At 38.3% G+C, this 13647-nt stretch overlaps 1 protein-coding gene across 30 annotated transcripts in view; it reads right to left on the bottom strand.

Moving 5' to 3' along the window:
* DOCK10 (dedicator of cytokinesis 10) overlaps positions 1–13647 on the bottom strand; it is a 259737-nt gene that overhangs the window by 151513 nt on the left and 94577 nt on the right. For 5 of the 30 annotated variants that reach the window (XM_072719387.1, XM_026006346.2, XM_072719405.1 and 2 more), the window contains exon 1: positions 10025–10332. The exons of 23 other annotated variants lie outside the window; for them this stretch is intronic. In XM_072719387.1, coding sequence (XP_072575488.1) covers positions 10025–10129 — 105 coding nt within the window. In that variant the 5' untranslated portion in view covers positions 10130–10332. Of the gene's footprint in view, positions 1–10024; positions 10333–13647 lie in introns of those variants that run through there. 2 more of the 30 variants (XM_072719389.1, XM_072719394.1) reach the window with 1 other exon arrangement.

Below are 13647 nucleotides of genomic sequence, written 5' to 3'. Positions count from 1 at the left end.
CCCTAAAGTGAAAACACTAGAGCTGCCACTCAAAAAGAGTGGTTCCTCAAAAAGTTAAAAATAGAACTACACAATGACTCACCAACTGCACTACTAGTTTTCAATCCAAAGGATACAAACATAGTTATCTAAAGGGGCACATGCACCTCAATGTTCATAGCAGCAATGTCCACAACAGCCAAACTATGGAAAGAGCCCAGATGTCCGTTGATCGACGGATGAATAAAGAAGAAGATATATATATATATATATATCAAGGCATATTACTCAGCCATCAAAAAGAATTAAATCTTGCCATTTGCAATGACGTGGATACAACTAGAAGATATTATGCTAAGTGAAATAAGTCAGAGAAAGACAAATACCATATGATTTCACTCACATGTGGAATTTAGGAAACAAAACAGATGAACATAGGGGAAGGGAAGGAAAAATAAAATGAGATAAAAACAGGGAGGCAAACCGTAAGAGACTCTTAACAATAGAAAACAAAGTGAGAGCTGCTGGAGGGGAAGTTGGCAGGGTTGGGGTAACTGGGTGACGGACATTAAGGAGGGTACTTGATGTAATGAGCACTGGGTGTTATACGCAACTGATAAATCACTAAATTCTACCTCTGAAACTAATAATACAGTAGGTTAACTAAATTGAATTTAAATAAACAGTTTTTAAAAAACAGTGATTGATATTTTTTAGACTTGTGTGTAGTGGAAAGAGGCTTACTGCTGAAATAGGCTTTGGAAAGGACACTGGAAATAGGATATGGGTTAAAATACACTAATGAATGATTGTTTGGTCCTTGCCATGGTTTCCTTCTTGCAACTCTTCAATTATTCAGCAAAGGTAGTAACAATATTTTGTATACCGTTGGCTTTTTGAAGGAAAGAATGAGGAGGCTGGGGTCCATGATCAAGATGTCAAGATGGCAATCGTGGCTACAAAAGGAGAGACAGTGCTTTTAGATGCACACATATTACGACGTGAAAGTTTGAATCCAAAATACTTGGATTTCTAAGGGATAGTAAGGCCTGATGGACAAGGTGAGCTAAAAATGGGAAACAGTAAATCACTAAGGATAAGGAGTGATTAGGAAATTATGGCACATCCATTCCAAAAAAACAACAGATACCCATTATAACTGAGTTTTGGGAAGTTGGTAGTAACAAGCAAAACTGCTTATGTATTGTTGTTAAATAAAAGTAGGAATAAATATTGCACACCAGGATTCAGATTTAAACTTTAACTTAATCTGAACAAGATCTACACAATTTAAAGAAAGATTAGAGACATAAATCTAAATAGTATCAGTTATTATATTTGGATGGGATATGACATTTAGGATTTTGCTATCTGACTTCTCACATTTTCCAAATACTCTCTAATGAACATGTATTGCTTTTGTCATGGTGAAAAAATGAATTTGATCTTTCAAAACTATCATGACTGCATGGAAACACTGGGGAATTATTTGATTTTAAAACTGTTTAGCCTTTGAAGATCCACCAGAGAGGAAACGTAAAAAAGTCACGGCAGGGACTTTACATGGAAGTTCAACCAGTAACAGCTTCAAGTAATTTAAAAAGATATATAAAACACTGGGGGAAGAAGACTAAGGACAATAATTATAGATTATGTATGTGGTCCTCGATTCTAACGTCAGAAAAAAGAGAAGAACAATTAGCAATGTATTAGCTAAAGTATTTTGAGCTCTCTAGGGAACCACAGACATCTGCTAAGTTACTTAAGCAGCATTGTGTGCTGGTCATTGTAGCAAATGATTAAAAGTCAGAATCTCTAGTTGGAGGGCCACAGTGTTTTACCTACCAGCCTTGTAACTGGGACAAGGTATTTAAGTTGAGCCTGAGTGAGGTTGATTTAAAGGAGCCAAAGGGCAACTTCCTGTTTGTGGCCGTGTTATCACAAGGTCAAGGAGCTGAAGTATGGGAGGGTATTAAGTGAACCACCAAATGCCAGACAAATACAGATTTGCCTTTATTTGAACAGGACTGAAAATTACCCCGTATGTTTTACTCAAAATCACAGACCAAAACCAAGTCAAACCAACCAACCAATTAAACTCATTATAGTAATTTATCTTCATGTGCCAGAAATGTTTCTATATTCATATCTAAATTTCCTTAAAAAAAAAGCCCATTAATGTCTAGTGATTCTGTGTAAGTAAAAGAAATAATACCATAAAGAAAACAATGAAATTAAAAAAAAAACAAAGGGCAATATCTCCTCTGTGAATCGCCTGAATCAAGTCCAACTTTTCTACCCCCAAAGAAAAAAGAAATGAAATCTACCTAATCATGTATATCAACAAATGAAGGTGACTTTGAAATTCTACCTTTTATTTTCCTTGAGAAACAGCCTAGAAAAAATTTTCATGTATTTATACTTTTAGATTAAAAAAAAGGATTACATTTAAAATTAGTATAGTATCAAACCCATTGCCTTTGCAATATAAATACCCAGAGAACAATCAAGTTGTAGACATAGAATTTCTTTCTGTAGCTCAAAGCTACATTCTTTTCTTTATTTTTTCAAAGCTGCATTCATGCAGGTTCAGCTGTCAGCCCTGGGAGTAAATAGGATCGTTAAGAACTAATCAGAAAAAGAGATTGATGGAATGAGGAATGGAGAACCATCATGACAGTAAATTCTTCATTTTGGGAGGGCACATATTTGTGTTCTAAATTTTAAGTATAATGAAGGAGCCAGGCCTTGGTTATTCACCACTGGGGTCACTCTAGTTTGTCAATCTGAACTATTCCCTTGGTTCTCCTTTTCAAAAAATCTGATCTTCTCAGGAAACACTCTTATGGAAGAAGATGTTCCTTTGGGCTTTGAGAACTTTTCTATTCTTTCTGTGACATGCATGTTCTCTGTGATGTTTGTTGAGACTTTCTCCATCTTTCTCAATCAGCCTTGTCTTTTCCAGATATCTGAATATTTATTTTAATGTGAATATTCACAACAGAATTAATTTATATCTGAGTGCCTTCTTCAGTTTACAAAACCATTCATTTTGGCTAATGATCCAGGAGAATGAACAAATAAAAATTGATATTTACTTCAGGACCGATACAGTAGACTCCATCAAGGCATGACATGACAATTATTTACATATCCTCTTCCCATCTTGGCATAGAGACAAGCAAAGAGCTAACACTGAAGATCCACAGGGTATTTAGAGAAACCCTAAAAAGAATTCCAATCTCAAGATCTCGGCAACAAATTAGAAACAACACAGCTGTTAACTAATTTAAGCGTTATCAAGATAACTGATTAAATTTCTTAGAGGAAATAAAAATACAAACGACACATGGATTCTTGAGACTTTAACTTAATCCAGGACCCTTTGGCCTTAGTGCGATTGGAACAGAACCAACTTCCACACTATTTGTGTTTAAAATAAATGAGAAAATTGGAGAGAGCCCACACAGCTGTATCCATGGCCACAGCTGTCAGCCAGTGGTCGTGTGACAGATTTAATTCAGCCTTTCATCAAAGGGAGTTTCACTGGACAACCTCTCAAATGTTTGAGCTTCAGAAAACAAGACTAGCTTTCCTTACCAAAAAGGAAATGATTAAGTAAGGAATAAGCCATCTTACGCTGACCCTTTAACCTTCTCTCTGTCTTGAAGTACACAGTTTCATGAGAATGGAAAAACACTAGCTAAATCAAAGTTAAGAGCTGTACAGCTGGGCAGGCTCAGATTAAGCTGAATTTGGAAATGGTTCCCTTGGTAACAAAAATGGACATAGATCTCAGAAGAAATCAACCAGGAGTAACTCTTTAAATGTCTTAGTCTATTTCAGTGAAATGAAGCAGGTTAAACCTGGTAAATTATAAAGCCCTTTGCAAATATAAAGGAAGATAAGTCATCATATTCAACACAAACATTATAGTTAGAAAAATCAGAATAGTCCATCTTATTAACTCTTAATGTCATTAGGAAAACCAAAGACAAAAAATGAGCTTTCTAGGATCTACGATGTAAGGTGTATTTTCAAACTGAATTTAGACCTTTTCAGTCTGATTTTTTTTAAGGAAATTTGACCGTATATACCGCTTAGCAGCACATCAAAATTCTCACACTTTTGTACAGCAAATGATAGTAAAAAAAATAAGAGTTGTCACTTTTCCATCTAACACTGATGCTTGTAAAGGAGTAGAAAATATCCAAGAAGATCTGAATCACATTTAATTACATGTCTCATTTAGTTTTCTAGAAACACTTGAAAGATAATAAATATCATTAAAAATACATCACAACCCAATTACAAGTCTGCCTGATAGTGGAGAAATTAATGCCTTAGAGCCAACTGCTAGGAATTTTAGATTAATTTATATGAAATCTGTGATGAAAGCTGCCACGGGCTTAAACTCTGACACTATTTTAAAATATAATCGTCACACAAATGAACTTTCAGGGCCAGTGTGAGGAGTGTGTGTGTAAATGTATACATACATAAACACACACAAGCCACACACACAAGAACAGAAATAGTTCTGTTAACAATATGCATCCTGTATGTTCAATAAATCTCTCTCATTTCCTTTCTTACTTTTGGCTGCTTGAGACTAGATGTGTATAGTAGGCATTTGTTGTTTTCTGACCCAGGCAACACCTGCCCTGCTTTCTTTTTCTTTTTGTACTACTATTTTATCTGCCTCTGTGGACTTCTCTCCCCATCCCCAGTAGGGACAGTCTTAGTGAGTCTTGGTGTCTCCAACTAATAGACAGTCATATGGGACTCTAGCCTCTCTCGAGTCAAGGTTCAGAGTTTTGGGGGGGGAGAGGGGGAGTGCCAAATGAGCCTGGCTAAGGTCACATGCCCTAGACCACCAGATAAGCAGGATCCTTTTAATTATCGGACTCACCCAAGACCATGATAAGTATTTAACACTTTATCTCACTGAGTTTCCTTCTAAAGCCTAGAAGAGATCATCATTGCTTTATTTTACAGATCCCTACACTTGGATTCTGAGGGTTTCCTCAGTAAGTGGACTGAAGAATTGGTATTTCAACCCAGCTCAGCATGAAAAACCTTCAGTCCTTCCCACTCCACCAGCCAACATTACGATGTTGCAGGAATAGAAAAGAGAAAAGCTTTTTTCCCCCCACTGCAGGGAAGCTGCTTGAAACACAGCTATAGCTTTGAGTACCAATTTTGCTCCCTTTTTTTTTTTAATGATTTTATTTATTTATTCATGAGAGAGGCAGAGATGTAGAGGGAGAAGCAGGTTCCCTGTGGGGATCCTGATGCGGGACTCTATCCCAGGACTCCTGGATCACTACCTGAGCCAAAGGCATATGCTCAACCACTGAGCCACCCAGCTGCCCCCCTCTTTGTGAGTTTTTGCAGTGAAGGACATCTGGAGGCTGATGTGAGGTCACTGGACACCTCACGGAAGGCAGTGGTGGCGAAAGAGGACCAAATGATATTTGTAAGAGGGTAAGGGGGACAAAGAAAAGGGAGTGCAAGGTATATTAAGGAAATGTACATTGAATGCTAGCTAATGATTGTGTCAAAACCCACAATGGAAATTGCCACTAATCTGTACCTTCACAAAAGTTTGTGCCATTACCACCATCTGGGAAATAAAAAGAGCTATTGGGATCATGGTGTTACTTCCTGTCCATTGTGCCATAGCCCTCCCTGACAAATGGTCCACCTCCTGTTCAGATGTAATAAAGGGCATCGTCATGGAGCTGACTGCCACGTTGGCAGTTCTCCTCTACCTTGCTTCTCTCTTGGCTCAACTCTTCTACTCTTGGCAGTTGGTCTTGAAGAAAGTAAGCTCTCTCTTGCTTAAGTTGCAAGCACTCCTGACTCCAATTTGAAAGCATCTTCTCTGAGGCTACCTGGCACATGGAGGGACTGCTCCCCCTTGCTACGGCCACACTCAGAGTCCTCTGCCTAGCTTCTTGGGTCAGATCAAGTTTCAGTTTACACTTCTCTATTTCCATGATCAGGTTGAAATCAGATCTCTCCCATTACTCCAGCTTTTTTGCTCTCTCCAACCGTCCATTTACAGCTCCCAGCTCTACTTTCCATTGCTTCAACCTAGAATCAGTCCCATTTCATTGTTACGTGCCCCCACTATCCTTGGGGCCTGTGCTTCCTTTCAGCTAATTGGCTCATTATGAAATAGCTCAAATAGGTAATTGTGAATGTTTGTGTAAAATGAAGAGCAACAGTAGGAAGGCAGCACACATGACCAGGGAGGAAGGCTGTTCACATAAACGTGGAAGAAAAGATAAAAAATGTACTTATAAGACAATAGCACGTCTTATAAAATAATGTGTATGAGAGATATGTTAAAAATGCTCAGATTAGATTCTCTTTCTATAGTTTTCACTTTTCTAATGAATGGCTAATAGGCTATTAAGAAAGGGGAGGGAAAGAATTTTCATGTGTATCCAAAGTTTTCTCAAATACTTTTGAATCCTGCAGATTAATGATCCACAAGCCATAACAGCTTAAAAATAACAACCTGAATTTATTTAAGTGAATTTTGCATTTTTTCCTGGTGCGACATATGATTGATATAATAATTCAACTTAATCATGTATTTAATCTTTCTAAATTAGGACATGTAACTTACAGAGGAAGCTATTCTTTTTACTGACTTCCTATGCACCAGAGATCAACTGAACGATTGGTTAAAAAAATAAAAAAATAAAAATAGACAAGCAGTTTTTAAAAAATCAACCACAGAGTACCAAAAGCACTCCAAAAATTCAGAGAAGTAGTTCTACTTGATGATCTAACAAGTAAGTTTCATTTTGCTTGAACTTCTCTTAAAATGCAATTGCTCTCTCTTATAGTATGTTGACTGTGACAAGTGGATTAAAATATATGAAGCCCTTTCTTAGCACACTTGAAAACTGGATTAATAAGGGAAACTTCTAAAACAATAAAAAATTCCAACTGAATCAAATAGACAGCTTCAAATGGTATCTGAAGGAAATGGAATAAACAAAATTGTTGGTCTGCGTCATCAGAGTATCAATTTTGGGTTGTATGCCTTGTAGGAAGTCACTGTGCTCTGGTTAAGCATTCCAGATACTATGGAATGAAACCATTTCTAAATCTTCCTTAGAACAATAAATGGTTTGTTGAATTCAAAATCCACATGATCACAACAAAAACAGATAATCTATCATGATTATCTGCAGCAGTCATTATTTCTCCTTTCACTACACTATGAGGATGTATCCAAAATGCCCAACACATGAAGACAAGGCCTTGCTTCTCCCTTATCTCCTATCAAAAGTTATCTCTGAAGCTTGTCAAGAGGTATTGGTTTAGTTTTAGAAAGATTAGATAATCGTGCTTTGGAAAGTCCAGACTGGTTTTGAGCGCTTTAGCCAAGGTGTGGAGATAAAAACAACAACAACAACAACAACAACAAAACACAAGGCCTTTCTAAGGTAAAACCTATCAACACATAGGGCCATCTGGGACCACCTTAGTGCTCATCTTGATGCAATTCAGTTTTGTTTCCTGAGTGCTTCTGTCAGCTTTTTGCAAGGCTCCTGGAAGGAAGGTGTCATCTCTACAATCTGGTGGCTTCACTGTCACAGTCACTGAAAAGACTCATTATCCCTCTTCCTTGCCCTTGGAAATAAAAATACTTGGTTTTACTAATATGACATAACACTTGTTACTCTTCACTTTTGACAGTGTTCAAATCTTCGAGGTGACCATGATCCATGAATCAAACTGAATTCCAATAAACAATCTTAAGACAGGTATTGCTATGAACAATATCTGGAAGAGTAAACTAAAGTTCAGAGTGATTTCAGTAATCCACCCAAGGTCATCCGGGCAGTAGGTGAGACGGAGGTCAGATAGAATGATCTCTAGCACTCTAATGTTTTCCCTTCTTGGGATTCTCTCTCTTTCTCTCTCTCCCTCTCTCTCTCCCTCTCTCTCTCTCTCTCTTTTCTCTCTTATTTTTTTTAAATAAAAATCACATCACCGGATAATACTTATGACGGATTGAGCAATCCCCTGCTCCACAGAAGAGCCAACCTGGGAAGGAAGATACGCCTATCTCAGGAAGACCAAGGCAGCAGCAGTAGCAGGGAGTCCCCAGTGCCTTCCACAGAAGAAAGCTAATCACCGTATGAATGATCTTAATTAAATGTGAATGCATAGTTACTGAATGCTGTGGGAAAACTCTCTCCTTACTGGCTGCTTTTCCCACTGTGCTCAGTAGCAATACCTTCAAATTCAATTAAGATAATTCCTAGAGTGATCAGCTTCATTATATGGGGAGACACTGGGGACTGTCCTAATGCCAGGATGTACGTGTGGTCCGTGTGAGATAGACATGTTCTTCTCCTGCCTGCTGTCTCCTTTCCATGTCACAAGAAAAGCCAATCTCACACTGACATCATCTGTGTAACCTCTAAATGCCACCGAGAGAAAGGCAACTGGGAAATTCTATTTCTTGGACTGTTCTAAAGGTTAAAATAATCCCGAACCAATCATGCTTTTCAAGCACTTATACTCTTTAACAGGCTCATGGTAAACAACTGACGAGGTGCTTGTGAGCCAGCAGACAAGACCACAACTGGAGACCCTCCTGAGGATCAGGAGGTTGGTTTTAGGACTCTGCATATTCCAGTTATGAAATGCTGGGTGGGGTGACATGGGAACAAGGTTGAAGGACTTATTCGCCTGTGTTTCCCAGTGAGAGACATATATCACCGAGATACAGAGACAGAAACCAATCAAACAGCAACATGGCACCAGTCCTACAAGCCAGACCTCTGATATGATCTGTTCACATTAAATATCCACCAAATACATTGTAAATATAAAAATAACCACTACCACTTAAGATATAATATTCCTTTACCTGACTCTGGCCTATCAGGGGCTAAGTGACTCTTCACTACTTTGATTATTCATATTCATTGAATGACTATTCATAAATAATCATTACACTATCATATACGTAATTTTTTAAAAGTTCCTCTGTTTCTAAAGATGTTTATATGAACAAGAAGTCTTAATCCCTAGAGCAGGGGTTCTCAACGGGGGCAATCACCCTCCCTGCCCCAATGTTTAGAGACATTTTTGATTGTCACAATTGGGGAGCAAATGTCTGCAACAGAGGCCAGGGATATTTGTTAAACAATTCACAATGCCCAGGACAGTGTGGCAATAAGAAACAAGTCTTGGATCTGAAATGGCAATAGGGTTCAGGTTGAGAACCCCTGCCCTGAAGAAAGCAAGTAAACCCTGACCACTCTGTAAAATGAACGTTTTTTTAAGAAGAGCCCCCCCCCCCCGCCCCGATCATGGGGGCATAGCCACTTATCATATAACATGGGCTTTCCACATTACATGTGAGTCACTGATGCCCCCCGGCAAGAGGCTCTGACATTCAGTCATGGTAGTTCTTACAGATAGACATCTAGAATTCCATAAAAATGTACACATTTGCAGAGCACTTATTTTGTTTGCAAACAATAATAAGGCAGAAACTTTTTTCATCGGAAACAAACCAAGCCTTTTTAACTTTTAAAACTTACTATTTTTTACTTTCTTACTTGGCTCATTTAATCCAATATTTATTTACACTTTCTTTCATAATTTGGGCTGTTCTTTCTAAGAATTTTAAAACAAATGAGTGATATGCAATCAAAATAGACCAGCAATTAAAAAAACAGCCCCACAATTATATACAAGTCATAAACTGAGGTCTTAATTGAGGTGATATCAGGCTTTCTTTAAAAAATGAAAATATTCTAGTAATATTCTAGTAATAGTTAAACTACTTAACTCCCCTTTCAATATGTTTTAAGATAATGGTGTAAATAATTTGAAAATCATGATGTAAGTAAAAGAGGATATTTATGTGCCAAATAGAATCTTCTGTTCCATGTAGGACCTTGCCCAGAGGCTCTGTGAGAACACCACCCAGGGATAATCTCTCTGTTTTTTAAGTATTGAAGAAAAGATGAGAAACACACATGGACATCAGGATACCTACAGAGCTAAATTTGTGGATTTCTTCTTGATTTGTTCTCCTCACCGTTCTTCTCTTCTTTCGAAATTCACTGGACTCCCGTTTAAACACCTTTCCTCTGAAGCTCATTGTATCCTGTTACTTGAGTCTCTGAGTTGCAAAATAGTTAAAAATACCAATTTTGTTAAACACCTTCCTTCTGAAGCTTCACCAGGCTGAAGACAACCTCCTCTGGTAAAAGGGGAAATGCTCATGCTACATTAATATAACTCAACAGAAAGCAAAAGAAAACCAGCAAGTTACCGCTTCCTGTCACCACCAGCTGTTGTGATACGCTCTTGTGCATAGATCTTCCCTAATCACCTAGTGGTAAGACAAAAACACTATATGGCTTTGGACGTTTAAGAGAAATTGCTCATAGCTAAATAAAAAATGTGATGTAAAATCACCCATGGAACCAAGTCAAGATTGAATTACAGAGCTGATTTAGGGCTCCATGACTGCCACCGAAACAGCCACCAAACGTTATCATCCTGCCTGGATCCCAAAGGAAAACTTTCATAATATACCTGGGTCTGAGAAGTCTGTGTCAAGCAGTTGCTCATACAAGTGTATATTAAGTGAATCGACTTCCAAGATGATCACTTAGGCCACAGGGAGAAATTAGAATTCCATTCATATTAGTTATCTAAATAAATTGTACTCTACTACTATTTAAGATAATAGATACTGACACGGACACCTTGATTCTGTATACCAAATGGTTACAAACAGTCCAATAGTTGATTCCCTAAATTGTACTCGCTTTCTCTGGGGCAATTCAGAAGTGCAACTCTCCCTTCAAACCCACCTGAATTCTCCTTCCCATTTTATTCTTCTCCATGACACTTACTAGCATGTGACAATACTATACATTTAACTTATTTATGTGACTTATGATTGGTCTTCTTACACTCAACTCTATGCTCCCTAAGAGTGAGAATCTTGTCTGTTTCAAGCACCATGTCTTTGGTGATGACAACAGTATTCGGCATCGAGAAGTTTCTCAGTAACTGTTATGTTTAATGAAAGAATAAATAAAGGACTGGGGCGCCTGGGTGGCTCAGTCAGTTAAGTGTCTGCCTTTAGCTCAAGTCATGATCTCAGGGTTCTGGGCTAGAGCTTCTGCTCAGTGGGGAGTCTGCTTCTCTTTCTTCCTCTGCTGCTCCCCCCACCCCACCACCTGCTCATGCCTTTTGGCTGTCTCTTTCTCTCTTTCAAATAAAGAAATAAAATCTTTATTAAAAAAAAAGAAAAGAAAAAAAAATGAGGGACTTACATTTATTATGCTTAACGATGAACCTTTTCCCCTATGTATATTGTTTTGAAATATTAGCTATTGATAAGAACCATATAATTTTTATAAATAAACATAGGCTATGGGATTATAGTCAAATATTTTCTACTAAATGCATGAGATAAGAAATATTTGAAGGAGGAGTGAGTGTTAGGGCAACGGGGGACCATGAGCCAATCTAGTGTGGTTTTGTGGAGACTTCTGTTTCAGAGCCCTATCTTCTTTCCAGTGCTCAACACGTTGAACGGTGCAGGTGCAAGGTGGCCCCCTTGTGTGACAATGTGCAATCCAGAAGTGAGTGGTTCCAGATATCCTGTGGCTTTTCGTTAACTTACTTCAGGTCTTCTCGCAAATGTCTCTTCCTCAGAAAGCCTCCTTTGACCCATCAATTTAAAACTGTGGGGCAGCCTTGGTGGCTCAGTGGTTTAGCACCGCCTTCAGCCCAGGGCGTGATCCTAAAGACCTGGGATCGAGTCCCATGTCAGGCTTCCTGCATGCAGCCCGCTTCTCCCTCTGCCTGTGTCTCTGCCTCTCTCTGTCTCTCTCTCTCTCGCTCTCTCTCACACACACACACTGTCTCTGTGTCTCTCATGAATAAATAAAATCTTTAAAAAAATTAAAAAAATAAAACTGTGGCCTTCTTCCCCCATTTTTTTTTTTTTTGCCACAGAAAAATGAAATAAGATGGTCACATTTGACCTTGAGAAGCCACTTTTTATAAACGCAGTCCTTGATTTTGTATGAAGGTGGTGATCTTCAGGAAAATTCTCACTTAACCAGCTTGTCCAATAACTATGGCCTAAGTAGATATAATCTACCTATTTAATAAGCCTTCTCTTTCATCACAGCTGCTTTTTACTGATGGGCCATTCCCTTTGCCCCGGAAATAACCAGACTTAGTTGAAGCACATCCATAAACTCAGGACTTGAGCCACTCATCTATCTCTACCTTGTCATGCATTGATTTATGTAAGATAGAGAAGGAGAGATACTGATCATTCTTTCTTTCACTAAGGAAGCTTCTTTCAAGAACTATGAGAAAAATATCAAGATACTATAAAAGTAAGAAATGGGGAGGTAAACTGTATCATTATTTTAAAATTACCTTAGGTAAATAAGGATTCCATACAGAAGCCCTTTTGATCTGTGGTCACTGAATGGTTAGCAATTTCACTGTATGTCTTTAACTCCTAATAGATTTTACCCCCTAACTAACTCTCTGGCATCTGTTAAAAGAGCAGCCACATCATAACACATGCAGAATTTTCAGATTTAACTTGTTTCTTTTACAATATTATCAGAGTCTGCCTCTGGGTCATCTGATTTCCTGGGATAAGATTACATTTCTATTTTAAGAGCTGAAAATAGTGTTTTGAAACCCTTTTTAGATTATGGACCCATTTGAGGATCCAATAAAACCTATAGACTCCCTTTCAGCAAGATGTAAATATTCAGAAAATGTGCGTACATGGTTGGAGGTCACAAATCTTGGAAGTCAATCTCTGGACCCTCTTATCCATGGTAGCCTAAATCTCTAACTCATGAGTTTAAAAGACAGGAATGTTGTCTGGAAAGCATTTTATAATATTGAGCAACTCTTGTGTGACTTCCTCTCTTTCTAATATTTGCATCTAATGTCTCCTCTATTCCTCTTTGGGCGCCACAGTTCTTTATCCTGGAGTCCCTCCCACTCCCCTGACTTCTGCAATGTGGGAATGACTCATTTATCTCCTTGCTTAGCTGTTGATTGCAGCTTCCTTAAGTACTGGCAGAAGGAGGCATTGCCAGGCCACATATGGGGATGTCAGATAGACATAACTTGGGGTGACTGCAAAGAAGGAGGAAATCCTGTAGCACGGAGTATGGCATTCCATGAGATGGCACCACTAGAGACCTCCATTGGCTTATGCCTTCCTTGATTTCAGACCAAGTCTGTTTCTTTGGCATTCTTTGATACCCCACACCATTCCAATAAATTCATTTTCTGTTTAAGTTCAGAAACGTGTTGGAGAATTTTTAAAGAGCCTACCTAGGACAATGGGCAAGAATAGGAATAAAGGGAAATCAGAGATTAGTTGGCTCAACCACCAGAAGTCACTGTCAAGCTCATTAGTAAAGAGATCTGGTGCCAACACATGATCAGAATTTATTAAGTGGTATACTCAAGGCATTGCTGGCTTCATGAGAAATACACAATGCCCTTCCTAGCCTTAAGAAGCCTGTAGCTGACAAAAGAGTTCACTATAGTTTGGAGGAATCTAGGAAAGCTTTTATAGTAAAGACAGAACCTAAGGAAGGCTTTGATTAATAG

Source organism: Vulpes vulpes, chromosome 9 (genome assembly GCF_048418805.1).
Source record: "Vulpes vulpes isolate BD-2025 chromosome 9, VulVul3, whole genome shotgun sequence".
NCBI classification, from domain to species: Eukaryota; Metazoa; Chordata; class Mammalia; order Carnivora; family Canidae; genus Vulpes; species Vulpes vulpes.
Note: the sequence above shows the minus strand (reverse complement) of the source record. Positions and strands in the feature narration are given on the sequence as shown.